The sequence below is a fragment of the Anopheles ziemanni genome, chromosome 3 (genome assembly GCF_943734765.1).
Source record: "Anopheles ziemanni chromosome 3, idAnoZiCoDA_A2_x.2, whole genome shotgun sequence".
Classification (NCBI taxonomy): Eukaryota; Metazoa; Arthropoda; class Insecta; order Diptera; family Culicidae; genus Anopheles; species Anopheles ziemanni.
In genome coordinates this window covers 16318081-16345873 of record NC_080706.1, presented here as the reverse complement: position 1 = coordinate 16345873, position 27793 = coordinate 16318081, and the positions used below count along the sequence as shown (strand labels likewise).

Below are 27793 nucleotides of genomic sequence, written 5' to 3'. Positions count from 1 at the left end.
GAAGAGGAGCAGAGAAAAAAAAATTCCAAATCTTCCCACAATGCCGTGGCACTGAAAATGGCTCCACCGGCTCGCTTCCTTGAAGGAGCGCGCATCGTTGTTCCTTCTTCCAATCTCCGGGCGCTCGAATCCACGGCTCGAAAATGTGCGGCGTAACGAAATTGATTACCACTTTGCTGGTTCTTTTTTGAGCCTCACTTTTATTTTTTCCTCCTTTTGCCTGCTCGGAATCCTGATTTCGTGCGCCGCACGTGAAGCGGATCATCGCGGACGTGCTCGCCGCGGAGTTGGCTTATGATTTTTATATTCATCTTCTGATTTACGTTCTGTTTTGTTTTTTCGTTAGTTTCGCCTTTATCTCATCATATCTCTGTGTTTCTCTGTTGTTTTTTTTACAGAAAAGTGTACAGTTTGGTCGCCGAGCTTGATGTTGATCCCAGCGGAGGTGTCCCCCATCAGTCACAGGGTGCGGATCCGTCGTTGCAGTGTGTGCTGGCCGTGACATGCGAACCACCTTCGCCGGTGTCACGTAGGACGAACAGCGAAGAGAGAGTCAACGCGCCCACGCCCCGTGCTTGACAACTTCCACTGGCCTCTGGTCCCGGGGCGGCGCCTCATGAGGACGCGACGCCGGTTCCGTGCACAACGCCGCAGTGTGAGTGGCGATACGGCCCGGTGGTCGGAAGGAAGTGTGCGACACTCGTCGGCGGGAAGGAACTAGCAACCGGAAGAGAGGGGTAACCCCGGGTCGTTCCGGCAGTCTATCGGACGCAGTTCGGTCCGCGATATCGGGAACGGAAGTCCGGTTGACGACTTTGTGAATCTGAAGCGCAACCTTCCAGCGACGGCAACAGCAGCCTCACCATTGTCGACGGTGCCCGGGGAACGGGTGGGTGCGCGGGGACAGGCGGCGGCTGATCCTACCACCGGAAGGCACAACCCGAGCGGAGGAGGTGGCGAACGCCCACCACCCCCTCCCAGGCACCAGCGTCCGCCGGGGGCGCGATGGAGCTGAAGGTGTGGGTCGAAGGAATCCAACGAATCGTGTGCGGAGTCACGGAAGTCACCACGTGCCAGGTGAGTGCTGCTGTGCGAGGCAGAAGAACGTCATAAGAACCGAGTCGACATGTTTCCGGATGTCGTGGAAAATGGGGGCGTCGTCAGCGTGTGTTGGGCGCGCTGAACATCCTCCTAAAGCATTTCCGCAGTACACTCCGTACTGTGAGTGATTGAAGATAAATTGAACACCGACAACAGGGAAAAGCGTTACGCTAGGAAGAAGTAGAACCTATAAGAAGCTGATACCAGAAACCGGTGGAGTACTCTTCCGGTTCTTCGAAGAGCAATATCATTACACACTCCCACGTAGGACGATGTTTTTCACCACCTCGATGTTGATGAGTTTATCTGCGCTGTACATACATATTTGTGCTTACGTTAGGTGTACTTTTTTCCATCTGGTAAAGTTCACCTCTGCCACATTGTGGGGTATATGTTTCGTTCTTTGCAATTCTTTGGTTCTTTGGTGTACTAATTCCATAACTACTATAATATAGGAATAAATTGTCTAGTCTTTGGAATTTTGAACATCGTTGTTACATAATCTAAACATTATCATTTGTATAAAAAAGCGCGATAGGCACAAATATACTTGAAACAAAAATGACAAGAATCTAAAATTCCAAAAGCAGGATTGTTGAATAGATTAGCTTTTATTAACTAATGTTTTTTTTTTATAAGGAACACATTTTAAACACTGGCTCTAATCGCTTATGGATTATATATTAAGGTTAAGCTACAGCCTTTATCGAGCATGCATAATAGCAAGCAAAATTATGCACCTTATCCGTGTTGTACCTTAGAAACTGTGTACTAATTTTGTATTGTTCAACACTGGGATACTTTTGCATCCTTTTGTGATTTTTTTTACGCGCAGAGTTACAACACTCCGCACACACACTTTTTGAATCGAACATTTTGACCACACTGACCATTTTTGAATCGAAAAGGTGTTGCTGAATAAATAGAGACGTTGTATGACTGTTGGACACTTTACTGTGCTACCGCAAATGTACAGAACAGTAAATTGTGTGTGTTGAAAAGTGTTACTTGACCCAACACTAGCTGTGTGTCGTACGCATTCTATATTTTCTCCGAATTAAAATCGATTCTCGTTGGCATACATGGAAATAAATTATCATTTCATAGCTTTTTTTTGTGGCTTTCATAAAAACACCATTGATTGGAGTGACAATTAGTGGGATGATCATGATTGCTCTGCTGTTGGAAAATTGGTATAGAATGTAATTAAATGCTGCTGTGTCGTACCCGGAACTGGTTCAGATTTCCTAGTCCTAGAAAAACAGCACTCAAACCCTTCAACCTGTTGCTGGAAAATAAAGCTCTCTGCGTTTGAATGGGTTCCGTTGGGAAATGTATGCAAATTTTCCAACTCGATGGTGGGCCGGGTTCGATTCGATTCAAATGATAATGAATTGCATTTGCACCACGCATCGTTCGAGTACTGGATTAGAAAAGCGGATTGAAAAACCCCCGGTACATATCATAAATGAAATAAAAACAACTTTTTTTTCCCTCCGCCTCGGAAGTATCGATTCCGATCCTGTTTCCGGCTCAGCGTATGGAGCGAAGAAAAACAGATTACCCCCGTTCGAATGCTCGTTCTGCCGGACGGATCTGTTTTAAATAATTGGTTTGTCGTCAAACTCCGTATTTTTCTCTCCCCGTTTTGGGTACTGGCTCGCGTGGAAAATGTCCGATGTCCGCTGATGCTTCTTCCACTCGCGCGCGGTGCATTTTGGAAAAGCGCCGGAAGGCCGGAGTAAATGGATTAAAGAGATTAAATGGATTGGAAAAACCGTTCGGCGGTGAAAACGCACATCGCGGTGGCGCACGGAATCGCTCGCCTTGTTGTTGTTGTTTTGTTTGCATCCAGCATACTTCCGTGGACATATTTCTGGGGATTATGATAGCTAGCAGAATGCGCAGAACCGATGCGCACATTTCCGTTTAAAGTGAGCTTTTTTTCCCTTTAATATTCCACCCGTTCCGGTACGATTATATCGACCAGCAGGAGTGGTCTTTAATCCCCCGGACATTCGCATTGTGGCCTGGGTTTTTCTCATTACGCTTGAACCGTTCGCTGCGTCGTTCCTTCAGCTGCATATTGATTCGGTGCTTCCGGGTGGAGCAATCAAATGTCACGGAACGGAGAAATCCCTTCTTAGTCCGCTGGTGCAGTAAATATGCGTCCCTGATTTGTTTCAGCCTGGAGATAAAGTACCAACGTAAGAGAAAGAGTCGTTGCGAGCTTCCCAGAGTTATGCCGGGAAGCAAAGAGATGGATAAATACTACGTAGGATTTCCGAGGATTTCCACCGTTGCAAAATAAAGGGATCAGTAAAACTTGGCCCGGAGGCAGAATCATATGAACCCGGCGTTCCCTTCTCCGAACCCATTTGACGCTTCATCATCCTCGGGAGCTCCGGTCTCATAAATGATGTGTCCCCGGGCACCCACAGCCGAGCGGGGGGAGAAAAAAACCCCACAACACAACAACAGCCCGTCGATGGCATGGAAATGGGAATGTGCATGATAACGCGTTTCGCGCGCCCCCTCCCGGTGCCCTCCTTGGGTCGATGACGAATGAAAATAGGATGAAATGAAGTCGTCCTCATTTTTCCACCCCAAGCACCATCCTCGCCGACACAAAGCGCCAAGCTGCTTCGCTTTTCGAGCGCCTACTTGCCAACGTATCGAATCCCGCAAGGGACTCATCTTGGCACTCCTTTTTGTCCCAGTTTCACTAACGAATGGTGGTGGTGGAGGTGGTGAAAGTATGCGAGAATCATCGACAGGAGCCCACCTGCCATAAGCGAGCGTGTTGGGGTTGGGTAAAATCACGTGTCACATATCACGAGTCATAATGCCACCGCGTGCCATCACTTAGCATTTGGCCCCTGGATTCGGCACAGCGTAGGAGAGTTTTTCACTTAACCTCCGGCGTTTTGGGAGTTTGAGAAGAAATAAATGGGGTTGCAAGCCCTTCACAGGGATTAGCAAACGGGAAGAAGGTGGCTTGTTGCTGAAAAGAGTCATTTTTTTCACTTCGTGGTTACTCTTTTGCGCTGACGCGGGGATGAAATGGTTCCACTTAATTGTAAAATGTAACAAATGATAGTAACTTCTCTCTTTTTCCCACCTTCCACAGGATGTTGTGTTCGCGCTGGCACACGCCACCGGAAAAACGGGCCGCTTCACGCTCATCGAACGGTGGCGCAACAACGAGCGTCTGCTGGCACCGCACGAGAATCCCCTTAAGATCCTGATGAAATGGGGCGAGTACTCGAGCGATGTCCAGTTTATCCTGCAACGGTCCGACCAGCAGCAGCAGCAGCAGCAGCAGAAAAAGGATCCACAGCAGCAGAATGGGGGTCAACCGAATCAAACGCAACCACCAATAACTCAGCAACCGCCCGCCCAATCGCAGCAGCAGCTTCTTCGCCAGCAGCAGAAGCTCAACCAGCTGAACAACAATCACATCGGAGTGCTCGGCAGCAACGGGCACAGTGGACCGACCAGTCCCAACACGACCAACACGAGTCCGCTTCTCATCTCCAATGGCGTCCTCAGTGCGCACAACAACCATATCAACAGCATCAACAACAACAACAACGGGAATCAGCATTATCAGCACCATCAGAATAGCAACGGCGATGAGCTGCTGCAGCAGTCGAAGAGTAAACTTCACCAAAACAATCTGAAGAATAGCGCCCAGAGCGGGCAGCACCTTCACCATCAACTGCAGTACCAGCAGCAGCAACAACACCACCATCAGCACCAACTATCCTCCTCGTCAACGTCATCCGATCAGCTCCGGCAGCAGCAGCAACAGCAGCAGCATCTTCAATCGAACGGCGTTGGTGCGTTAATTCGAACCGGAAATGATCCTTCAAGTGGAACACTTGGCGTTGGCGGAGGTGCGACGAAGCAGACGGAATTGATCATCCCGACGAGTGGGAACGTTGGTCCGCTCGAGCGAGGCAGGGAGACGAGAAAAAGTCTCAATTCATCCGGGTAAGTACCACCACCGTCAAACACGCCGTTCACCGTTTACCTTCCTTTCGTGCTTTTAGACTCCATCCGCTTGGCCTTCTCCTGTACAAACTTTAAGATGTTTGTGTGCGTTCCGTTGCCGTTGGAAAGATTGTCTGGTGTTGCTGGTTCTCCATTCCTTATCCCTGGCTGCGCCGTTGTTTATAGCCGACCCGTTTGATCATCTTTACGCCGTGTTGTCGGTGGTCCAGCTATCGGCCAGCTATTAATTTTCCCTTTCGGGGTTGTATTTCGATCCGCTCGCCGCGTGGCGTTCGTTTTTGTTATCTAGTTTATGTTGTCTCACACGCATGTGTGGCACCCAGCGGGCCATCGTGCTTTCGCTCGGACGGACGCTGGACGTAATTTCTTATTGCCTACCACCACCTTCCGCTTACCTCTTTTCCCCCTTTTCCAGCGGGAAGAGTTGGAAACGATTCCCTGCCGGCGATCAATTGATGGAGGAAGAAATCAAACTGGATAGAGAAAAGACCATGACCAGCAAAAGCAATCCACTTCCTCCCGGTTTTTTGATGATGGGAGAATATGAAGAAGGAAAAATGTATGCTCCCGACCCAAAGGTTCAAGAGCCAAAGGTCGTCACACTTGCCACACCGGTGGTACCGGGGCTAGATGAAATGGATGAGCTTCCAATTTCCTCATTCAATTAGACCGATACGCATTGGTAGTTATTTAAAGAGATTAACTGTGGAAGCCTTTGTGTGTATCAACCATTTTTAAATCCGCGTTAAGGACTGGTTTGATGAAAATAAAGTAATAACGGTACAACGATGATTTAAACCACGATAAACCTCGGTGCTTTACGCAAATTACCTTTTATTACGAATCAACCTAATGTAAGCACCAACACACCAATGAAAAGGTTTGTTCATTCGGCTCGGGCAATAAATATCCGCGATTTGTGTGAGATTTAATTCACCCTGTGCCACAACAAAGTTCCTTTCATACCACGTGACGCTGTAAATTGGGCCCGCGATTGTTGTGGGGGTGCTCGTGGCGATCTGCTATTGTTTTATTTCCCGAAACCGTCCCGGAAAAGCGTGCTCGGTAGCAAATTGAACTTTGGCCGAAAATTATGATGAGTCAGTGGCGGCACGCGGGAAGCCGGGGGAGAACCGAACGGCGAGTGGCTGTGGAAAATTATAAATAAGCTCCTCTGCCCATCTCCGGAAGCCGGTTGCTGGTTGCCAGCAACGGGCGAATAAAATTATTGCCATCATCATTTATATTCATTTAATAGCTTTCGACGTCTGCGGGAGAAGTTTGGTGGGTGGTAGGTGGTTGGACCCCCTCCCTCCTCGAAAAGTATGTGGGTTGGTGTTGGAGCTGTTACGAGGGTAAAATTTGTGGCAAAAGATTTGTGGTAGCCCATCCTCGGACATGATTCTCTTTCCGTGTTTTATTTAATTTTTATGATTCAAAAATCTTATTGCTTCTATTTTCTTCTGCCTTTTTAGTTCAACCATGTTGGCGTCATTGATTGTACATCATCTGTTGATTGCGCTGATTGATGTTTAGTGGAAAAGATTGTGTTTTTATTTCGCAGTAAAGTTCGGGCACTGTTGCTTTCCGCTGGGTAGAAACCTCTTCACCAAACTCCCATTGATTTAATCTGCAACTTGACGATTCAATCGTCTCGAATGGACGATAATCGTTGGTAAAGTGCGAACTTCTATCACAACTTATCCATCATCAGCTCTTCCCCTTTCCACAAATGCCGATCGTTTGTGTCCGTTTTTCTCCCTTCTTCCCACTAGACAACTAGGCATTACGATAAACGAGAAAAGTTTTAAACACTTCAACCCCGAACCCGATCGGCAATGGTTCGGGGAGGAGCAGCACGATAATGGAGGAACCGGGAAGAAATAAAGGACTGATAAAAAAAGGCCACATACTACTGGCTGCTCGGGAAAGACGCTCTCGTCCTTAAAAAGACTAAATCATTCACTGCGAGTCCCATCCGACGGCTTCCGGCGCTTCCGTGTGGTGCGATCTGGAGCGTGAATAAATGGCAATCAATTTTGCTCGAGTTTCGCCAAACACGGCCGAAGACTATATAATCCGAGCGCTCCGCAAGGCAATGCGGAAGAGCCGGCCGAGCGCCGGCTGATCCAATCCCGAGCGCACGCGATAGGTGACCGATGCGGGATAAAGATGATCCCTTTTCCAAGCAAGCGAACCGTCGCCGGAAGGTCCTCGTTTGTTTCCATTTTGCTTTTTGTTTTTCATCGGAAACTATGGTCAGTGGGTAGGCCCAACCCGGGGGAAAAGTTTTTCCTTCTACGAAACCAGGACTTGACTCTCTTTCTGCACCACGTCAACGCCGATAGTCGATGTGCGAGATCGGGGGGGGGGAAAAGTGTCGATAGAATCCCGGCCATTGTGAGGGAGATTGGGAAAAATCCTTCTTTTATCGACTTTCTTTCTTCCTGCTCCCCATGTCTACGATCCAATTATTATCCGTATGTTTCGGCCTCGAATCGATTGCTTGCAACCGTAGGCCGGAAAGCCATGCCGTCTCGTACATACTTTATCGCTCTCATTAAAGCATAAATCTACGATCTTGGGCAATCGTTTTCGCTTATCTCGAATTCTGAGCCAAATGGCAATGGGGATTTGGTTTAATTTTTTTTTTGTCCACCTTTTTGGCTTGGCTACTTTCCGATTCAATCGACTCACTGCCCCCTTTTTCCCTTATTTTCTCCACCCCGGAAGGGATGTCCTTTTTGTTTCCTTCTGGAAACGCCCGGCCTGGGGTTTCCGTCTCAACCGCTTTATGATATTGTCCTTTGGTCCTTACCCAACGAGGGTGTCCTTTATCTTCCCCTCCTCTCCCCCAAACCAGCCGCTCGTTAGGTGTCCTTTCCGGACACTCGCCTGGAGCTCCAACTCCAGGAAGCCAACGGGGAGGCCTCGTTCCTGGCAGTCGATTAAATATTCAAAATGACATTCCGACGCTAAAAGCTGTTGGAGCATATTTTAGATCTTCCGGCTATGCAGCTGGGTGTGGGGTCCGGTGGCCGAGGAGGGCCGAACTGATTGCCGCCGTAAAGGATGTTCGCTAGTTATTTCCCCCCCAACAAGTTGACCTTTTCCCGTTGACCTCCGCTCCGCATCTTCACAGGGGTCATAGGTAGGTGAGGTTTGTTTCCTCTCCTTTGCCCCCCAAAATCCCCCTGGTGGTACAATCGTTTTCGCTGAAGCACACTAGAGCGCACTCGTTCGTTTATCCTACCCAGGTTGCCGCCAAGGAAAAGAAAAACCAAACTAGGCCGCCAGCTTTCGGTTGAAAACGAAACGGAACGGCGCGTGGGCGGCGGGAAATGTAACGCCGAAATTGCGCCAATCATGCGATTATCGATTGAACCTACGCGACGGCGTTGGCGGAACGAACGCCGCCACCTTATGCTTTTTTCCGTTTTATTGTGCGCATGTTTCTTTTTCCTTTTTTCCGATCTCGCGTCGCGGGCGGTATCGATAATGGGTTGAAGCAAAAGCTCCAAAGCGTTCGGCTCAGTGACTGACTTTTACGACGGCCACTACCCCCCCCTCCCGGAAAAGGGCCCGTTAAAACCTTTCGTCACCCGGTGGAACAATTGCAGCACTTTGTTTCGTTTTATGACCTCAAAGTTTCGTTTATTTTCACCCCCCGAAAAACTTTTCCCTTTCAGTTGTGCACCACATTATCTCGACCGTGTTACGTCGGGCGATTCAGCTGGATTGACGCCGGTTTTTCTTGCTCCCCACCCTGCTTCCGTATCAACAACCAACCCTCGCTCGTATGGTTTTTTCATCTTCCAGGGCGTCGTATGCTCTGCTTTCCTTTTTTTTTGCGTTGTTGCTTCTCTTCTCAGCTCATGTGAATCGATTTGATTGCATCAAGTTTTGTCGATTACGGCAAAGCTGTGCTGCGTGCCGACGGGTGTTTTTGTAATGTTTGCTGCGCGCCGGTTAATTTATAACATAACCGAATAATGCCACCACATCACAAAGGCCGGCCGAGCGCTGGCAAGGAGGAAGCGGAATATTTAAATAAACATTTACCTGAGAAAGGTGTGGCTGAGTTTCCTATTTGCCCGGTTGCATCACTTGGGACCATCGGCTCAAACATTTTCATACGATCTAAATAAATTTATTACACAACTGAAGGCTCAAACATTTTCATACGATCTAAATAAATTTATTACACAAGTGAAGGCTGTGGAAGGAAAAAAATGTATGTGTGTCGGTATAATTTTTTCCTCCTGTAAATCAATTTAAAACGTCTTAGGAAAATTGAACTCATAAACCGCATGGGAGATTTTTTTTTCTCAAACAACATCGAAGTTATGCCCCAAGTTTTAATCGAATCAACCGGATTGATGTGGTACGAGGTTTTTCTTCACGCCACCTAATTGTGGATACCGCTAAGGCCATATCGTTCCAGCACCCGGTGCTCGATGAACCCGTTACCGCCGTCCATAACTCACCCTCCCCGGAAACCACCCCCTTTCCAATCTTCCCACCGGATCCTTTCAAGAAGTCATTACAATTTGACTTAACTTTTCCGGATGAGTATTTTCTCTCCCTTCGTTCCATTTGTGTCCATCAAGCGTAAGATCACGGCTTGTTCTCACCTTCCGTGCTTTCGTTCGGCGTACCGTTAACACCGTTTGGGACTTATCGCACACCTTTTGTGTACGTCAAGAGCCGAACTTTTCGCCAATGCGCCTTTTTTTCTTCCCCCCGTGTTGTATGGGTGTGTGTTTGTTGCGTTCCGGCCAAATCTTGTTTAATAATGTCGAGGAGCCCTTCTTCAAATGTTGACAGTTTGCCCTTCGTTATTTGGAAAGCCGAGCGGGCGGGGGAAGTAATGGAAATTGAGAGACGGGTTTTGGCTGAGGCTCAAATCGACCACATCCCCGGATGTTACGAAGGGAAGTGGAGGAAGTGTCAAAAATAGCACCGGATGAAAAACTCAATTATTTAGAAAATGATTTACTAAATAGGTTTGTTTACAATTTGATTGGATTGGAGTGTGATGCTCAAAAAAAAAAAATAGGTTTAATGAGATTGCTTCGCATAATTTATATGACATCATAAAATGCTGTCCCATCTGGTCTGTTAGGTTTAAAAGTGGGTCCCTATTTAATTAGTATCGCAACCAATCTTAATCTCGTCTCCGATGGATGCAACCTTCCTGCGCGATTGCGTGAAGATACGCTACACATAAATCGATAATCGTTCTTACCCGCCGGGGCCGGGCATAACATAATTTTCCTCCTTAGCCGTAATTACGTTTTAATCATCCACGAAGCGCTCATCGTTGTCAAAATGCCTCCCGGCAGCTAATTATTCTCCTTCCAGCAAGACAAGAGTCTTGTCTCTTTTTTCATTTCCTTCCTTGTTTGGAGCCCTGACATTTCGTGGTCAACGTTGGTGTCCCTGTGGCTAAAAATGATGAAGCTTACTACCGTGCGACGAACGACCAGCTTCCGCGCTTTTAATGGTTTTTCTTAGAGTGGAATGAAAGAGCGAAGAAAATATCGACTGGTTTTCGGATCGAAAGAGAAGGCTTCGGATGATAAAAATGATCGACTTCGCCATCGGCGGTGGACAGATGGCTTTGGTCTGCTGCCGTTGACAAATGGTCCCCCCTCCACCCTCACTGATGTGTTCCCGTCAACCACTTCATCTGGGGGTGGGGGAAAGAAAAACACTAAATCATCGAGAGTCTTTTCCGCGTTTTCCCGCGAGCTTTCCAAATCACTTCCCGCCTTCGCGAGTGACGTCCGATTTTACACCCATCATTGAACATGGAAGTGTCTCGATAAGAGATGTGATGTGGATGATGATGGCGACGGTGACGACGATGATGGAGTAGTTGCCGTTCGGTTCCGATGCTTGTCAGGTGAAAGTGACGCGACGGTGACACGTTTCGCGACAGCCTTTGACGGCTTCCATGGGCTGGCGACAACCCCCCCAGCGCCCGCTTTGGCGCCCGCTGGCACATGAGTGGAAGTGGTCGTAAATTTTCCCCGCTTCCTACTGGGGATTGTCGTTTGGAAACGGCGATGTCGATTCGATCGCTGACCATGTGCGGGAAAAAGCCCATGTCTAGCCTTCCGGGAGGTTGTATAAATGGTTTTCCCTCCCCTAGTGGAGCTAAATTTCCAGCAAAGAAAGAGACGAATTTTACCGCATTCGGTATTGACATTTCTTCCTCGCCATGATCCTCGCTCAAATCACAATCCTCCCAATCCGTCCGTGAATCGATTGAAAAGGTAAACACGGGAACGGGAAGAAACCATCCTCAATGCTGTGTTTGTACCAATTTTCCGAATTCTTCTCCCAGCTCGAAACGGATGAAAACGAGCAAAACCAAGCTGATGACAAGAGACCACGAACTCAACGACACGCTTGTGTTGGACACGAATCGATCATAAATGGTGTTCGCCCCGAGCACTGTTCAGGTGATGTTTGGATAAAGCTGTCGCAAGGTTTATTGTTTTATGTCTTGGATGTTTTCTTCCGTTTGGTGACGAAGGGTGGCACTGCTTCAGACGGTAGGGGGGAGGGGTAGATTTTACGAAACATTTTCGTCACACGGGGCGCTAAATTAAGTTTATCGAATTCCTCCCGAGGGCCGAGCGCTTCCGAGTCGAAAACTCTACAGCCTCAGAGATTCTTTCCTCATTCCGAGTCGCGTGGAAGCGGAGGGAAAAATAAAACAGAACGATCTGAGGTACTTCTTGAAAAACACACATAGTCGAAAAAGCTTGAAAAACACACAATCCCAACCGAAGCAAACCGGCAAGCGGTTCAGCAAGCGAAGCCAATTCGAAATGGAAAATTGAAGTACCCCAAGCACCTAAAGGCAAGGCGCCAACGACCGCCGGGTGGAACTCCCATTTCGCCTCCCGCGAGGGATTGGCCTTCTTCTAGCTCCACGGATGGGTTGTATCCCTGTGTGTGTAAGGGGCATGTGTGCCGGGCGAGCAGATTGCTAATGGTGTTAGGTGGTGGCGGGCTAGTTCGTGCCGGTTGTGTGGTATGTAGAAATGAAAATGGAAAATGGAAAACAGTCCACACAAGAGCGCAACGGACGGAGAGAAGAAAAAAAACAAACGCAGAAACCCCATCCCCTTTGGGATGGTTTGAAGCTGTAAAGCAAACCACCACTTCCAGCTCGATGCTAATGATTGGGAAAAGGTGTTCGCCCTTCGATGGACCGGGTGTGCAACCGCAGGCACAAACACACACGCGCACACACCACGTCTCTAGCAATGGTCACTAATTGGATAAATGGTTTGCCGGTTTTTTTTTTTTTGACTCGTTTGCTATTTTTTCCCATATTTTACAACCAACCCCCTCCCGCTTGGATTGGTACGGTTTTCGTTTGCCGAGTGGAGTAAACCTATTCCCTGTTTTTGTGTTACTTTTTCCACTTCATTTGTTCTTTGTGCAAAACAAATCTGTACACACTTGGCTTTGGCGAGTTTTTGGGAGCTTCCGTGCTGGGAAACTAAACGTGCTGGTTGGAAGGTTTCCAATTCCATTTTGGGAAAGCTGTGATAAGCAGTTTGTGTTTTCAACGGAGCATGTTTTTTTTTAAATTGTGCAAATCCCTGCACTTTTTAGATCTCTGATAAAGTTTATCTCTTACAGTTTTGTGTGCTGTGAAATCACAGATAAACTTTTTATTCTATTCAATAACGTTCGTTTTATCTTCGATATTTATCAACAACTGTAAAGCACATAACACCTTTTTCCAGAATTAAATTTTTCATTTGATGAAATGTATTCTTGGAAATTGTAATTAAACTCTTTCATCAAAATGGTTACCAACGAAAAAGGGACAAGTAATTATTCATCGAGTTCGAATGAAATGCTGCTTTATTATTTAAAACTGTCCAACCACCGTTCCACAAATAAGCCAGCCAGCATTTGGCATTTTTCAATGGAAAAGTTCAACAACAGAAGAGATCACAACACAGAAGAGATTGGTGATATTCAGCTCAGACCAATTGACAAGTGTATATGTTTGGCAAGTCAATATGTTGCCGGATGTTTTACCCGCCCTCGACACTTTTCCCCCGGTCTGCAACATACAGCATAACTGTAATCGGTGCGGATAGGACACATTTGGTTCGCAATAACATCAGGTAGCAAATTAAATGGCCACTCCACTCTGCACTGGCATCGACGGGACGATAAGTGTTGGTAGACGCATCGGGGTTCGATCGTGTATTGCCCGCCTCCGAACGAAACATGGTAAGGAATGTTCGGTCAGTGATGGCGAAGGGGATTTAATCCAATCCGGCCGATTGGTTTAGAAATTGGCTAAAAATAAGCTTGATAATGTTGAGAAAATTGTCTTGTTTACGATTTACGCAGTTGGGTTTCTTCTTGAAAATAGTTGTTATATTCGTACACTCGTGTAATGTTCGCCAACTCTGACCACTAGAGAGAGGGTAACGTTGGCTTTCCCGTGTCGTACCTTTATTGTCACGGGTTGCAACGGCATCCGATACCTAACCCAGCCGGCCAGTTAGCCCGTCAATCAGTGGCAAACGTCAGTGTCGGGCTGTAAGTTGACAAATGGAAGTGAGTTTGCAGTCGTTCCGTGACGCAATGCGATGTTGGGCTTCACTGCGGAACCACTCCGCCTTCCGTGTGCGTGTGTGAGTGTCTCTATGACGATCGTGGTGCTGATTTCAACTGCACACCCCCAAACCGATGATGCCGTTCACGGTTGAACTGTTTTGTTTTCTGTGTGCTGATGTCCGTTGACTGCACTTGCACCAATCTTGCATGGTGTTCAGTGCTTGCAGAGCGGGTTAATGTTTTCCGATTTCCAACAGCATCTGGGTGCACTGGGAGTATCTTTTCCAATGTTATTACTCACCCTTTCCCGATCGTCGCCTTCCCTTTGCTGTTTGTCCCGTGCCATTTCCATCGTGTCGAACCAAATGTCACCCATAAAAGCAAATGATGCTCGCACAGAACGACGAAACATATGGACCGGGTAGCAGCCAGAACATAACAAACCACCTCCACCCCTCCCTCCCCACGCCGGAAGTAGTTTCGCTCCGACAATTGTTCGACGACAAATAAAATCGTCGACATGGCGAACTAAATTGCCATTTATGTGTCATCGTTAATGATCCTTCCGATCCGCCTTTTTTCTTTTTAATCTCCGTTCAGGTGCACGGTCGAGGAAAGTCTTTTTTTCCAGCACAATCGCGATGAAGTGGTATCCTTGTTTCGCCGACTCTACCGGGAAAATGTTTTTCTTTTCGTTCGGTTCGAAACCGCGGGGGAAAACCCGGACCCCGCCCCGGTGGTGGTCGCTGGGGAAAAATTGTTCGAAAATGACTCCCTCATAATTGCCTGCCAGGCAGGGGGCAACACTGGTGATTACGTGACGGATCAGCCGAAGCGAAAGTCGTAGTTGTAGATCGTCGTTCCGTCGACCTCTCATTGTCGTGTGTGCTACCCGGGAAAGCGCGGGTGTATTAATGGATGCTCCAGTTTGTGATGGAATTATGCTCTTTGTGCCGGGTCCGTTACTCACATGCTGGCCTGACGTACGTAATTATCGTCAAGGAAAGGCTTCCCCGGTGCCGGATGGGCGCATCTCCGGAAGTGGGAAAAAGTAGCGAGTGATTTTCCCTTTTTTTTTTGTTCTGCTCTTTCCCTATATCCCGGCGAATAACCCGCTGTTTTGTGAATGGCTTACAACGAATTTAATTGCTTGCGAGTGGCCCATTTGAAATGCAAATCTGTGGTTCATCTGCTGAAGGACCATATCCATAGAGACCCCCCCCCTCCCCACCCCCCACACACCTCTTTCCTCACGTGTCCTTGTGGCAGGATTGTGATGGTGACCAACCCATTATCATTATCATTACCCTCGCCAACGGTTTGAGGTAAATTTTCATCTTGTTTTTTGTTTTTTATTTACCGTTCGAAATGCAGTAAAAAGTTTACTCGCTTCACATGAACGCGGCAATTGTTGTGATAAATCGCGTTCTACTTTTTTACCTTTGAAACCTCTTTCATTTCTGATTAACCATGTCGATTTTGGTTTTCACTCCAAAATACACACACACACACACACAGACGATCTTGTGCTTCTTTTGCTCTGGGGAAACTTTATGGGTTTTTAAGTGGCACTTGCTGGCGAACAGCGAAATCCTTTTGTTGCCCGCGTTCTTTATTTCCGAGCATGAATTAACATACTTTGTGAAAAATCCCCCTCCCCCCCCGGTGGGTGGGCAAAAGTGGGTTGATTTATGCTCTCGTACAGGGTGAGCTCGGGATTTTATTTTTTTTTGTTGACTTGTGACACACCGAACGAATGTTGTCCCATTTCCATTTTGCAGCGCTTCTAGTCTAGGAAAAACTTCCATGACATCGCCGCGTGGCGGATCAGTGAAGTGAGCAGCTTTCGTAACCTTCACCCTATAAGTTCACTACCACCAGTTGTGTGCGCGTATTTGTTTGCACAACACACCGTCGTCGGTGGCTTGAAAGGAGGAAAACTTTCGGCAGGAAAGTTCTTTTTTTCCTTCGTTCGTGTTCTTCTCTCCTGCCCGACGCAATTTTGTTGGCCCAACGCACGAAACTTTGCTACGGTAGGAAAATCTATCTCTTTTCCACCAGACGCCCGGCCGGGGAAATTATTCTTTAAAACACCGACACCACCGGGTGGCTGCCAAGAAGCAACAACAAACGCACAACTCCTCCCATTGAAACCGTTCGGCTAATTGTTGAGCCGGGGAAAAAGTCGGTGAAATATTGTCGGTGTCACTGGAAACGGTCGTAAGGATGATGGGTGTAGGAAAACTTGTTTCCCGTCAAAGATTAAAAGCACGCTTCCCGGTGTCAATTTTTTGCGAAACACTGTTCCCCCCAAAACGAACGATGACCGGGTGGGGGTTGAGTCGTTCTAGGATACTGCAAGCAAAGGAGGAGGAAGAACAACAACCAAATTCGTTTCTCAGCATGGCTGCTCTAATGATGGGATATCACCCCGTTTGAAAGTTTCCCGGGAGGATGAGAATATTATCGCCTCCAAATTGCGCATATCGCGACCGAACGAAACTTAAAAGCTGGGAAATATAATCCCGCCGAAAGTTCTCAAATTGCACACCTTTCAGCTGAACACCCGTGAGCGATTGGGGGCGCAAAAATTCCCTTCAAAATTCTAAGCATTTCCAACTCAGTTATCTCTTCCCAAAACGCTTTAATTGAATCCTTCGGTCAGTGTTCGCATTTAGATGGCTTTGATTATGGCTTGATAGTTATTTGATTATGTTTCACGGGCTTTTCACCGAACCTGAGCGAGATCCCTGAGTATTGCGCTTCGAGGGACTGGATGGAAAATCGCAAACACTAACTCATTAAAAACCGTTTCCAACTTTACCACTGTCCGAAACGCGCGGAGCGAGGGACGGGGGTGCTTTGGAAAACGGGGTTGTTTAGAGTTTTTCCGTTCGCCAGCGGGCTGCCGAGTAGTTCGGAGAATTTTAATTATCGCATCCTTCGGTGCGGTTTTGACACGGGACTAGAAAAGAGATGTTTTTTTGGGGTGGAAATCCGGGTTGCGGAAAAAAGGGTGGACACAATCGTTCGGTAGACGTAGGCGCGGAAGGAACGCACTCGAAAGCTCGGACGTGTCAGCAGCTTGACGAAGAAATAGATTTTCGTTATCGTAAATCTACATTTAACCGAGCCGGCGATTCTCAATCGTGGCGACGGCATCGCTTAAACGGGAAACAATTGCCAATCTGTTTCCGGTCCCGGCTGTTGGCCGTGGGCTCGCCGTCCTTCCTCCTCCACGCTGCACCATAAAATGCGCCCGCCCTTGGTTTGAGCTGGCCATCTTGCCTTACGACGTGGCGAGTCACCACCACCACCGATAAGCTTTCACGAAGAGTCTCCGTGTCCGATGCTGATGGCAAGTTGTAAATAACTGTCACCGGTTGTTTGAAGTTGCCTTATTTCAACATTTATCTTCATGACGCCGTCCTCACGCAAAAGGCGGACGAATGGCAAGATGGATGGGGAGAGTGTACGCAGCAGAAAGCAGACGGCGATCCGATGGACGGGAAAAAACGAAAACCCGGTGACGGGTGAAAAGTTGTCCCCGGCTATGGCCATGGAACCAGAGCGAGCTAATCAACACCGACATCAAACCGGGGTGTGGAAAGCCCGGGGTGGGGAGGGTTGGGGAAGGGAGGATGCCGAACAAATCCAACTTCGGACCTTCGGGGTAATGGATCTGGCGGGACTTGAAAGGACTTTTACCTTATTGCCCGTCGTTTGGGTGGTTTCGAACAACCTCCGGCCCGGCGGAAAACTCCGTCGTAGTACCTTGCGGTATTCACCCAAGTTTTTCGTTGTCGCTGGCTGACAGTGGACGTTCCCTGGGTGGTGGTATGTCAGCTTCTCCGCAGCGAGCGATCTAAGTAATGAAATGAACGAAACCAAAATCCACCTCGAGTTCGGAGTGGAGAGATAAAATAAGGATATCTCTCTTCACCCGTCATCCAGTGGAACAGGGAACCGAGGAGGAGGGAAGGCAAGAAAGAGGTGGGAACAATAAAGATAAACCACATTGTCAATCCGGGATGGGTTCTCTCTGGAGTCCTCCTCGGTGAAAGCCACGAAGGGACGATGGAGAAAACTAAGTGATGGTCTCTAAACTTGACGACCGTCGTGGCATGCGATTGACCTCGATCCTTCTGGTCGGCTCTATGGCGCGTAACCTTCCGTAACCCTTTTTTTGTTTTTTTTTGTTATTCCATTTCGGGTTTCCCGGCGAAAGATCACTTCAATCCATCTGCTCCGTGTCGCTCCGTGGGTACGATAATCGATTTATCATTGCCCGTGAAAAATGTGTATCAATTGGGTATCCTTCGTCTTTGGTGTGGTTTTGAGTTTTCCTCCCAAAACTCACCAAGCTAAACCCCTTAGAGAAAGGAAACAAATCGCCGGAAGGCAAATCATCGCAGCCCAACGGGAAGTCGTGCAGCGCGAAACCTATTTCCATGACGCGTCCTGTCAAGGGTTTCCACGTCTCTGAGAGGCCAAAACACGCTCGAAAGGGAGGGGGTCATAAATCGCACCGAATATGGCTAGGTGTTCTTCAAGGGACGGTGTTGGGCTTCCTACATCATCAACCGGTTGGATGGAGCCGGTCAGGTTTGGGGAAAAAAGTGTGTCCCACACTCGGGGTGAAAAAGCTCTCCAATCCATCCACACACACACGTGGACTTCCTAACCAAATTAGTGTAACGATGTTGCGAGCTCCAGGACGCCAGGTGTGTGGTTAGGAGGGGCGGAACGAGGACAAAGCCGTCATTGCTTCCGAATTCCCACTCGGGCTTGTGTGGCTTTCGACGTGCGGTCATGCGATGTCACGCTGAACCACTGATTCCTGCCAAGAGAAGAAAAAGAAACGGGGGGGGATGGTCGTCACACAAAATCACATTTACACAACCGAACGAACCGAAGGACAATGTTTTCCCTTATTTTTTCCGGTTTGTCTATTTTTCATTTTGACAACCCAGGTACATGGACACGTACGCCACCGCTGGTTACCCTTGGGTCTCTGTGTGTGTGTGTGTGTCAGTGTGTCCTTTCCGACCTGCGTACTTTCTCGCCAGTGTTTGCGAGCCATAGTTCTTGTTTGGCGAAACACACGGGGAAAATCCTCTTCGGTTGTATGCCAACCCCTCGGGTTTTTTGCATGGCAACGAACCTGTATGGCATACGTCCGAAATAAGCATCATGCCGATGGAGTTGTTTGGTTGCGGTGCGGAAAATTCAATGGCACTTTCAAGGTTGTAAAGTGCGGCCATCCTAAAATGGGAGTGTATTAACAATATTTCCCAACTGCATGAAAGGATATCGAGAGGTGTTTTTTTCAAATATCTTACAATTTATTTTCTATTCGTCTGACAATTTTACATTTCAAGTACAATTGTACAAACTTTATGTTTCCACCATTCATTTGACGACTTTATGCTTCGGTTCCTATGTAGGTTAGAAAACGATGCACGCCCGGATACACTTGACAAACACGGATTGAAACAAGTTTCACCGTTTTAATGATGACGACGGAATCACCAAACCGGTAGTGGTTTCGTGTTCGTGTGCGCATTTCGGAACTAAACCACTTTTGTCACGATAAACCATCGTTTCTCGCCCTTGAGCTGCGTGTGTGTGTGTTTGTTGGCATGCATTTTATGGTTGCGTAGTTGCTTCGCCTGGTGTGGCGATGATCGCCATGACATTAACATTAGCCGAAATAATTGGTTGGCAAGGCGGGGCCTTTTTGGACCGAGGTATGTTGGTTTTGAAATGGGTTTCTTTAATCAAGACCATTCCGCCGAAGCGAGGACGTCGTCGTTTGGCGGTGGTTTTAGTTTTGTTTTCCGGACTGAATCACAAATGATCAAATTATTTCCGCCTGCCTTCCGAACGTTGCTGGGGTGAGAACACCCGACGATGGCGCCTTGGTTTTAATTGATGCTAGTCGAGATTAGCTGTTTATTTTATTTTTTTTCCTGTTGTTTTCGAACTAAAAGCCTCAGATATGAAATTCAATGCATTACATTTCCTTCCTAGTTATGGTTCTTGTGGTTTCAAAATTGAATATCTTAAAGATCTTGTCGCTATTTTCCGCTATCGTGCAGGAAGACGCCTCGCAAGCTAATAACCATTTAGTTTCACTTGATTCACCACAAATTACTACGACTAAGGAGAGACAAGTGCAGTTTGTCAGCAGGAACTAACTTTACCAAACCGTTGTTCGGCGGGTTTCCTTTACACGATTCGTTCGGGGAAAAGCCAATTGTTTCTGCGCTGGAAGCTCTTTTCGAAACTGTTGCTGGACGGCAAAGTCTCGCCGTAGAAACTTTCCGTGAAAGTAATTGCTTGCACAATTTAAAATCTATTTAACAGCCTCCGGAATAACCTTGCCCTCGAGGGAGGAGTGCATACGAGTATTCTCTTCTTAAAGTTTGGCCACTGGGCCGCGATTCTTTCGGGAATAATTTTGTATTTCCCGCTGGATGTTCCTCCGAACGCGCTTGTTGAAGGCGGATGGTGGTCGAGGAAAGGATTTTTTTTTTACTACTTAAATATTACATCGGGTATGCTCGTTAAAAGTCGTCTAAGCAATTCCGGTGCTTTTTTTCGGCGAAAGAAAAGGTATCCTCTAGAAGGAGCATCGAAAAAGTCCACGAAGGGGCAGTGAAAGTGTTGGAAAAGTTTAACTTTTGACCGGACGGGTCGCCCGCGCTTCATCCAACTTCGTCCGTTCTGCTGGAATGCAATTCAATTTTCAACTCATAAAGAATATTTATTCAATTTTCCTATTGCCCTGTCATGTTGGTATGCTCTGATTTGACTTTTCGGTTCTCCGGTCCGAGCCACTTCTTCGATTCGAGAAACCTTCTCTTCCGCTGATAAAATTCCGGGAAAAGTGGTAAAAATAATGACAAAATAAAACTTTTGTTTCCCCGTTAACCTCTCGGATCTCGCGCTCTGGGTTGTTCAAAACGTCGGTAACTCTGACTTTGGACGATAATTGAATTGAGTGTAATTTGAATAATTTCATTCCTTGTTGGCAGTCAATTTAAGTTTGGGACGTTTTCAATGGCGGAATTTACGCCACGGTGCGGACTCGTAAATAATGTGGCCAATTAGGTGAAAGTAGCTAACAAATGTTCAACATTCATCATTTGTCAACTCTTTCGCAAAGTAAATAAATGTTTGGCTAAGCGTTCTCTATTATTCAACAGGACAAAGTTGTATTGTGTGTTTCAAAGCACTCACACATTTCGTCTGGTCCGTATGTTTAAATCGTGGAAAACAGATGTCTATTAGCCAACCATTAGCACTACATAAGCCTCCCATTAAAGAAAGGTCGGGATGAGGAAAAACGATACGCGTCGGAGTCAGTTCTCGCCTAGGAAAAGGTAACCCAAATTAGGAAAGGCTAAATAACTGGGTGCTACCAAACGGGGGGAAAGGATCTCATAGAAGAAAAACAAACCCATTTCCTCCACAGAGTGTGAAGTGAGACGGGAAGACCGGCGGTGGGAAGATGTGAAACAAAACACTTTAAAACAACTGCTTCGTCAAATGGCAAACGAGCTGAAAAGCATCCAATTCTGAGGGTTTTTCTTCCACGTCCAGTAAGCGTTTGCTGTGAATCGGTTGTCAAACGAAAACATCAACGCTACTCCCATCCCCATCCTTTTTTTCCATTCGTGCTCCGCAAAAAAACCTTCCCCCAACTAAACATTGGAGCGAAATGAAAAACCACACTCCAGCGCGGGATCATCATTTTCCCAAAAACCATCCAACATCATGAGCTTTCCGCCGCAATCTCCTTGAAATCCATATTACTTTCCACCCACACACGGACACACATTTCCGGGCACATGTTGCCAGACATTGCTCCCTCGTCTAGGTCCTCTTGCTCCTCCATTTCAGAGTTCCCGAAATGGATGCCCGTTTTGTAGCAACTTGTCTGTCGTTGGTCTTTGTGTTGAGGATCTGTTTTCTTTTAAGGTTTACTGTTCTTTGAATGAAGTAACAAGTAAGCATTTGATACGTTTTTAAATGCGCAGGAGGAAAACTCTTTCCCATCTACATTATATCATGATGGGATACTATGTTAGATTGCAATTGAACCCTGTTTCGAATTCTGTTTGTTAAGACAAATTTTAAAAGGGTTTTTTTTTGTGGAACTGGGATAGCTTAAATCTCGTAAATAATTGTTTAAAAATGTATAGAAAACAATATAATATTCACTAGTCACTTTGAAAAGCCTCATTCTTGTACTTGTAGCAGAAGTATGTGTAAACTGAACTTTCTAGGCAACGCGTGTCGTGTAATGTGAGGTGGATTGTAAATAAATCCTTACGAAATCCCTTCCAAAAAGTAACCTCAGTTTCACTGGCAAACGTTTCTGCAAGTGTGTGTGTGTGTGTGTGTGTGTGTGGCTGCCCGTCTCAGCAGGGAGTCTGCAAATGTTGCTACGTGAAAAATCGGACCCAGCGATCCGGTTACCTTCCATCTCGAGAAAAACCAATCCGAGCCACGGCCAAACGACCAAACAAGGATACAAACTGGTGTGTATCCTATCCTCAGTCCGGCCCGACCTTCGTAGAGGGTCAATAAAATCTATTGATTTGTTTTTACTGCCAGCCGCCCACCACCCACAAACACCTTGCGTGCCTTCCATTCCCCACCTTGTCCGAAGGTGCGGGTTGTATAAACGTTTGGCTTTCCTTTCTTTTCCATTGTGTGTGTGTGTGTGCCACCGTCGTAAGGATGTTCATTTATCGTCCAGTAGTGCGTGCGACTTCCAGCAGCGTCTCGCTCCCGCTAGCTTTTCCACCTCGAACACGCCGCTATCTCGACGTCCTCCCAACACCTTTCGACACACAATCATTATCCTTGTGCGTATGTGTATGTGTCTGTTTCCTTAAGGCTTGGCTGGCGCTAATTAGTTGGGGATTATTCGGAGCATATTTCACGGTGGAAGTTTCGGGTTTCGCCCATCTTCTTCCGCCCTCGACAAACACACACACACACGTCTTGCGTGAGGCCGAAAGAAATCCAATAATACCCCCTCGGGGGGATGGAAGGAAACGAACAGGGCCAGGGACCGTCGAACGCTCACGAACTGGCAATTATTAGATCCACGGGAAGACTTATCACTTCGCACGCCTACGCTAGTCCGTTCGCTTTTCCAACAAGGAAGGAGCAAAAATCATTATCATCCTCTTCGTCAGTGAGCGTCAAAGGGAAGCGGCGCGGGCGGGTATTAGCGCGGGCTAATTGAAGAGAATTCAATTCGCTCCTCATTTCGTCGGCTCTCGCTCGACATCGAATCGGGTTCGATAAGTTGACAAGTAGTTGGCCGAATTAGTGATGAATCCTTCGCGGAATATCCCTATCGATCATCGAGATCGGTTCGAATGCAAGCATGATGGAATTGCATGACGTTTTCGTGACGAAGGGGAAATTCATTATTCTTCGAAATTAGGAATAAAATAAATCCCCTCTACTCCCCGGTAAACCCTTCCCAGCGGAGCGGAGGGAGGATAATTAAATCCCCATTACTGATCGCAGCTGTGCCGAGGATTTGTCGTTCGAGAAAATGGAACACCCATCCGGCCGTGGAGCGGAAGTGCGCTGCAAATTTTAATAATAAATCAGACGGATTTTCTCTTCCTATTGATTTAGAACTAATGATGCAGCCGTTCCGGCAGCGGATGTGCAACAATCCGGAGTGAAAAGGGTGCTTTTGCAATCGAATGCAAATTGAAAAGCTACCATAGTATTCTCCACCCCCTCCCCACACGTATCTAAATATGTTCGCTTCCCGGAAAACACTGTTCTTTTATGATGATTAAAATGGAAACAAATTGGATAACCGCATCCTTTCAACCATTTTGCCCGCGCGAGAAGCGACACAAATTACGTTACGCAGGATGCACTTGTTTATTCATTTATCGATTTCCTCTGAATGGTAAAATAGGCAAATGACATCCTGACCATGGGTTTTGTTGTGCTTCCTTTGCGCCAAAAACAAACGCTCGCTAAATTATACCGTAACCATTTCCCGAACGGGTAAGTGGATGAAAATCGACACCCCCCCGGTAAGCTGTGCGGAATGATTGAATAACTTCCATTCGGAACTCCTGGTGTGACTAATGGGGCTCTCCTCCCCCCCAACCCCAATCGGAGAACATGTACCGACTCCGACACGAGGGTGGCGGACGGCTTTTCCATCACCTGTAATGAAAGGATTTCCTCGAACGGCCTACCATATTGCGCCGGTGAAAGCGAGGGGCATCCGTGTGAAGGCGACTTCATCCGTACCTAAGCCGGTGGTTTTCTCACTTTCACCTCTCACCCCCGAACCTCGCGTGGGCGGATGGCGTCGGCGGCGGACTCGTGTCGAGCCTTTGGGACATCGACCGATGGTATCTAATAATTAACATTGACCCAAATATTAGAGCCACCCCGGGTTGGGCGGTTGATTACAGTTCTCCTCGGGTCGCTCGAGGCTTGTAATTTTCACGCGTTTAGCCGGCGCTCCGGTGTGAAATTGTACGAAATTATTCACCGAGCAAATATGGTGATCGGTTACCGGAAGTGCTGTCCAATTGACGGCTCCCTTTTCAGCGGTAGATTATTGCATTAATTTATGCTGATTGGAAGCTTTTCATTGAGGTTCTTCCCCCAATCGAATGATACTGTTCAAGTGCGATTTCGATACTCTGTGTTGAAAGTAAAATACACCAAACTATTGAAACAATAACAAATATTTAATTTACTAAGCACTCTCTAATGAGGTTCCCTAGTGTGCGTCAAAACAGTCGAATTGAACCGGCCGGTAAGGCCTTTTAATGATCTCCAACCGAACGGTTACTGTTCAAAAATTAGGAAAAGAGCTTTCCGATGTAAAACTTCGATAAAACCATACTTAAATCATCGTAATTATGCTTATCATACCTTTTTCCCTGTCTGGAGCCGATAAAAATCGATGCAAAGCCGAACGGTCGCCGTGGGCAATTTAAAGACAAAACCCCAAAGTTTAACGCCGATGAGTTTGCAATTTCATTTTACGACTGCTTGGGAAAACAACAGGAACGCTCGACGCGACGAAGTGCAGGGAAGAGGTAAGGGGATTGGAGAAAAAAAGAAAGCCATTCTTGTGTCTGTTTTACTCTCTTAATCTTGGACTAAGAACGCACAGCAGCACCGTTCCGTTGCGATGAGACGAGCCATTCGATAATGATTGTTGAGCTCCTCTTCGTGGTGGACCGGATAAATAATGCTGCCCTAATGGGATGGAAGCGTGCGGGCCAAAAAAAAAATAAATAAGCAAAATAGCGCACGGAAAAGGCTGCTGTGTTGGGATGGAAAATTGGGTCCCTGGCTGAAAGGATCGGAAGCATGCGAACGCCATAAGGAAGGAAAAAACACAACTTACAATAATTTTATTACGCCCACTCGGGGGAGCTCTAAAGTCTGTAAATCATCAATCATCGTAAACCGATCACAAGGGGATTGTCGATCATTTTAGAACAACAGATGAAGGAGATGGGTGAGGGGAAGAGGAAGGAAGGAAGGAAGGCAAAAAAGCCACGCTCGAAACATCATTTCCCATCCTTATTGCTTGCCGTACACGGACCCTTCGAAGGAGAGATTCTTAACGCGAGAAGTGTTGTTTTCCCTTTTTTGTTTCACTTTTACCTCCCTCCCGACCCGCGCTGGCAGAGTCATTTCATCCATTTTCCATTTCAATGTGGTTTCAATGAGCGTTTTTTCCCCGCCAACGCCAACGCCGAAAAGCCCTAATGAAGAGTTCCGGACCTTCCGGTTCAACGGGCGGAAGCCCCGGGAAGTTGGGAATGAAAAATCGTCGATCCTAATTTGATTTTCTTACTTATCCCCCCTCGGTCCAAGGCGCGGGAGGCATTGAAAATGCAAAGAAAAATAATGAAAACCAACCGAATGAAGTTGGCAGATGAAAAATTGAGGTCAATACGCCACAACAGCAGCGCACCAAACTCCTCCGACTCGCACGAAAATGCGGACTACGGTGAACTGTTTGCGAAACAAAGAAAGGTGGATGTGGAGACAGTTCCTTTAGTGCCTTTCGGGCACATCTTCGTCTTCAGCGATATGGTGACATTGGCGTCAAGGGCGAAAGAAAACGGAGGGGAAAAAAGCTCACCACCAGCTGAGGGTTTATAATCTGGCGGAAAAACTTTTCGTACCCCACAAGTTGCTCGTAAGGTAGCCACCGGAACACCGAGGGGATAAAACAACCCCGCCAGGGCCAGGGAGGATGGTAAAAATGTAACGATAGCCAACCGCTTACCTTCTTTTTTATAATTCAATGAAAAGGAAAGGAAAACTTTAAATTAGAATCCAATCAAACCACCTTTCGCGGTGAGCTTTTCCTTCTTCCCAGCCCGTGTGGCCATTTTCTTCTAAGACAGATTAGACGCAAACTTTACCACCACGAGCCATTGAGGACGTCGGTGGGATGGAACTAAGGATGTAGGTGGAAAATTATGGCTCCACTACTTTTCCAGCACCTTAATTTGGCAAACCACACAAGATTGGTTAGTTAGTTTTTCATTCACTTCGCGCGGTGTTTTCATTTCGTTCTCAAATCCTCAAACACCTACGACGTGGATTGTCCCCACTTACGTGTGCACCCTCAATTATGGAGGTAAGTAAACCAAGCGGTTTTATGTCGCAAGGATACACTGTTGCGGGAAAACCGGCCGTTACCTTTTCCGTCGACCGGTGAGGATAAAACCCGCTCTGTGGACAATCTTTGCCACCTTTTTGGCAAGCCATGTCACGTACTCGCTCACCGGCGTAGGTGGTTGTGCGATGGTCAAGTAATTTCGTAAAATTGGTACCAACATAAAACTGTGAGACTGAAAGGAGAAGGGAATGAATCGCAAGACCATCATTACCGGGTGGAAACCGAAATAAACCGGACTACGAATGTTTGTCCGAATTCCGGTTCGACTGTCGATGCCAATGATCGTATTTCCAGTTGTGGGTTTGTCATTGCCACCGCAAAAGTATCTACCAGAACCTCGGGGGGGTGGAAAATGGGGCGAACAACGAGCTTATCCTTGCGGGCACCATCAACTCTTTAATAGACTTATGGAATTCCTCCAGTTGTTCCTAACTCTTTCCTCCGTTCCGGGCCGAGATTTCTACTACTAAAGCGCCTGAATCAATAGACCCTGGGTGCACTATTGGCTTTCGGTATGCTTTCGGGTGGATTTTCCCTTTCAGTAAACATACCCCCCGAAGGAAAATCTCTTTCCGTTCCAGGCAACGAAACACGGCAATGCAGCGCGCACCAAATGCTGTAATGAAAGTTATGAGAATGAAATCATTGTTTTTACGAGCACAACACCCCCTCGCCAGCCACCACACATCACCCACTAACACGGGGAAGCACTTTGCTGCGAGAAGGTCCTTCTGCTGGCACCAGATTTGGAGGAGGAGAAAAGTCGCTGGCTAACGGCATTTCGCTCGGAAGTGTTTATGCTTTACGCCGATGCTCCCGGTTCGTACTGGTTTTGGCTGTTTTTTAAATCAAATTCTCCTGCAAAGCGGTGGGGAAGGTGTGGCAGAGATAACGCAAAAGGGGAGGGGGACGAAAGTACCAGAGGCCGCAAAGATGAGAGTAAGGCATAAAAAGCACTTCCAAACTGCTGATCCGGTGCAGCACCGAACACTAAAAATGTGGAACTTCCCGGTGGGAAAAATGCTGCTTACTGGGCCAAATGCTCACCGGACGCGAGTGAACTGCTGGTGTGGGTGGGAGGAATTTAATGGGTGATGGTCGTTGGGGGAGGGGTATGAGAATATAGCGAAAGAACAACTCTTTTCATAAGCACGAAAATAACGACCACACGTCGAACGCGCGCGCGCTTCTCTGCAGCCGCGACACATTTTCCGACGGTGGACATGCGAGTGAAGGAGGGAGGGAAATTGGGTAAATATTTGCACGTGGTCTTCTGGTACCGCCCCACCGCACCTCTTCCTCCTCCTCCATTTCATTGCCATTTCCCGGCGGATGCTTTCCGGGGGACATCTT

The 27793-nt window shown here is 47.2% G+C and overlaps 1 protein-coding gene across 1 annotated transcript in view; it reads left to right on the top strand.

The window, feature by feature from the left end:
* The first annotated feature begins 956 nt into the window (after positions 1 to 956).
* LOC131284213 (la-related protein Larp4B-like) overlaps positions 957 to 27793 on the top strand; it is a 40188-nt gene continuing 13351 nt past the window's right edge. Inside the window, exons 1-2 of the mRNA XM_058313068.1 lie at positions 957 to 1077; positions 4232 to 5097. Coding sequence (XP_058169051.1) covers positions 1006 to 1077; positions 4232 to 5097 — 938 coding nt within the window. The 5' untranslated portion in view covers positions 957 to 1005. The remainder of the gene's footprint in view (positions 1078 to 4231; positions 5098 to 27793) is intronic.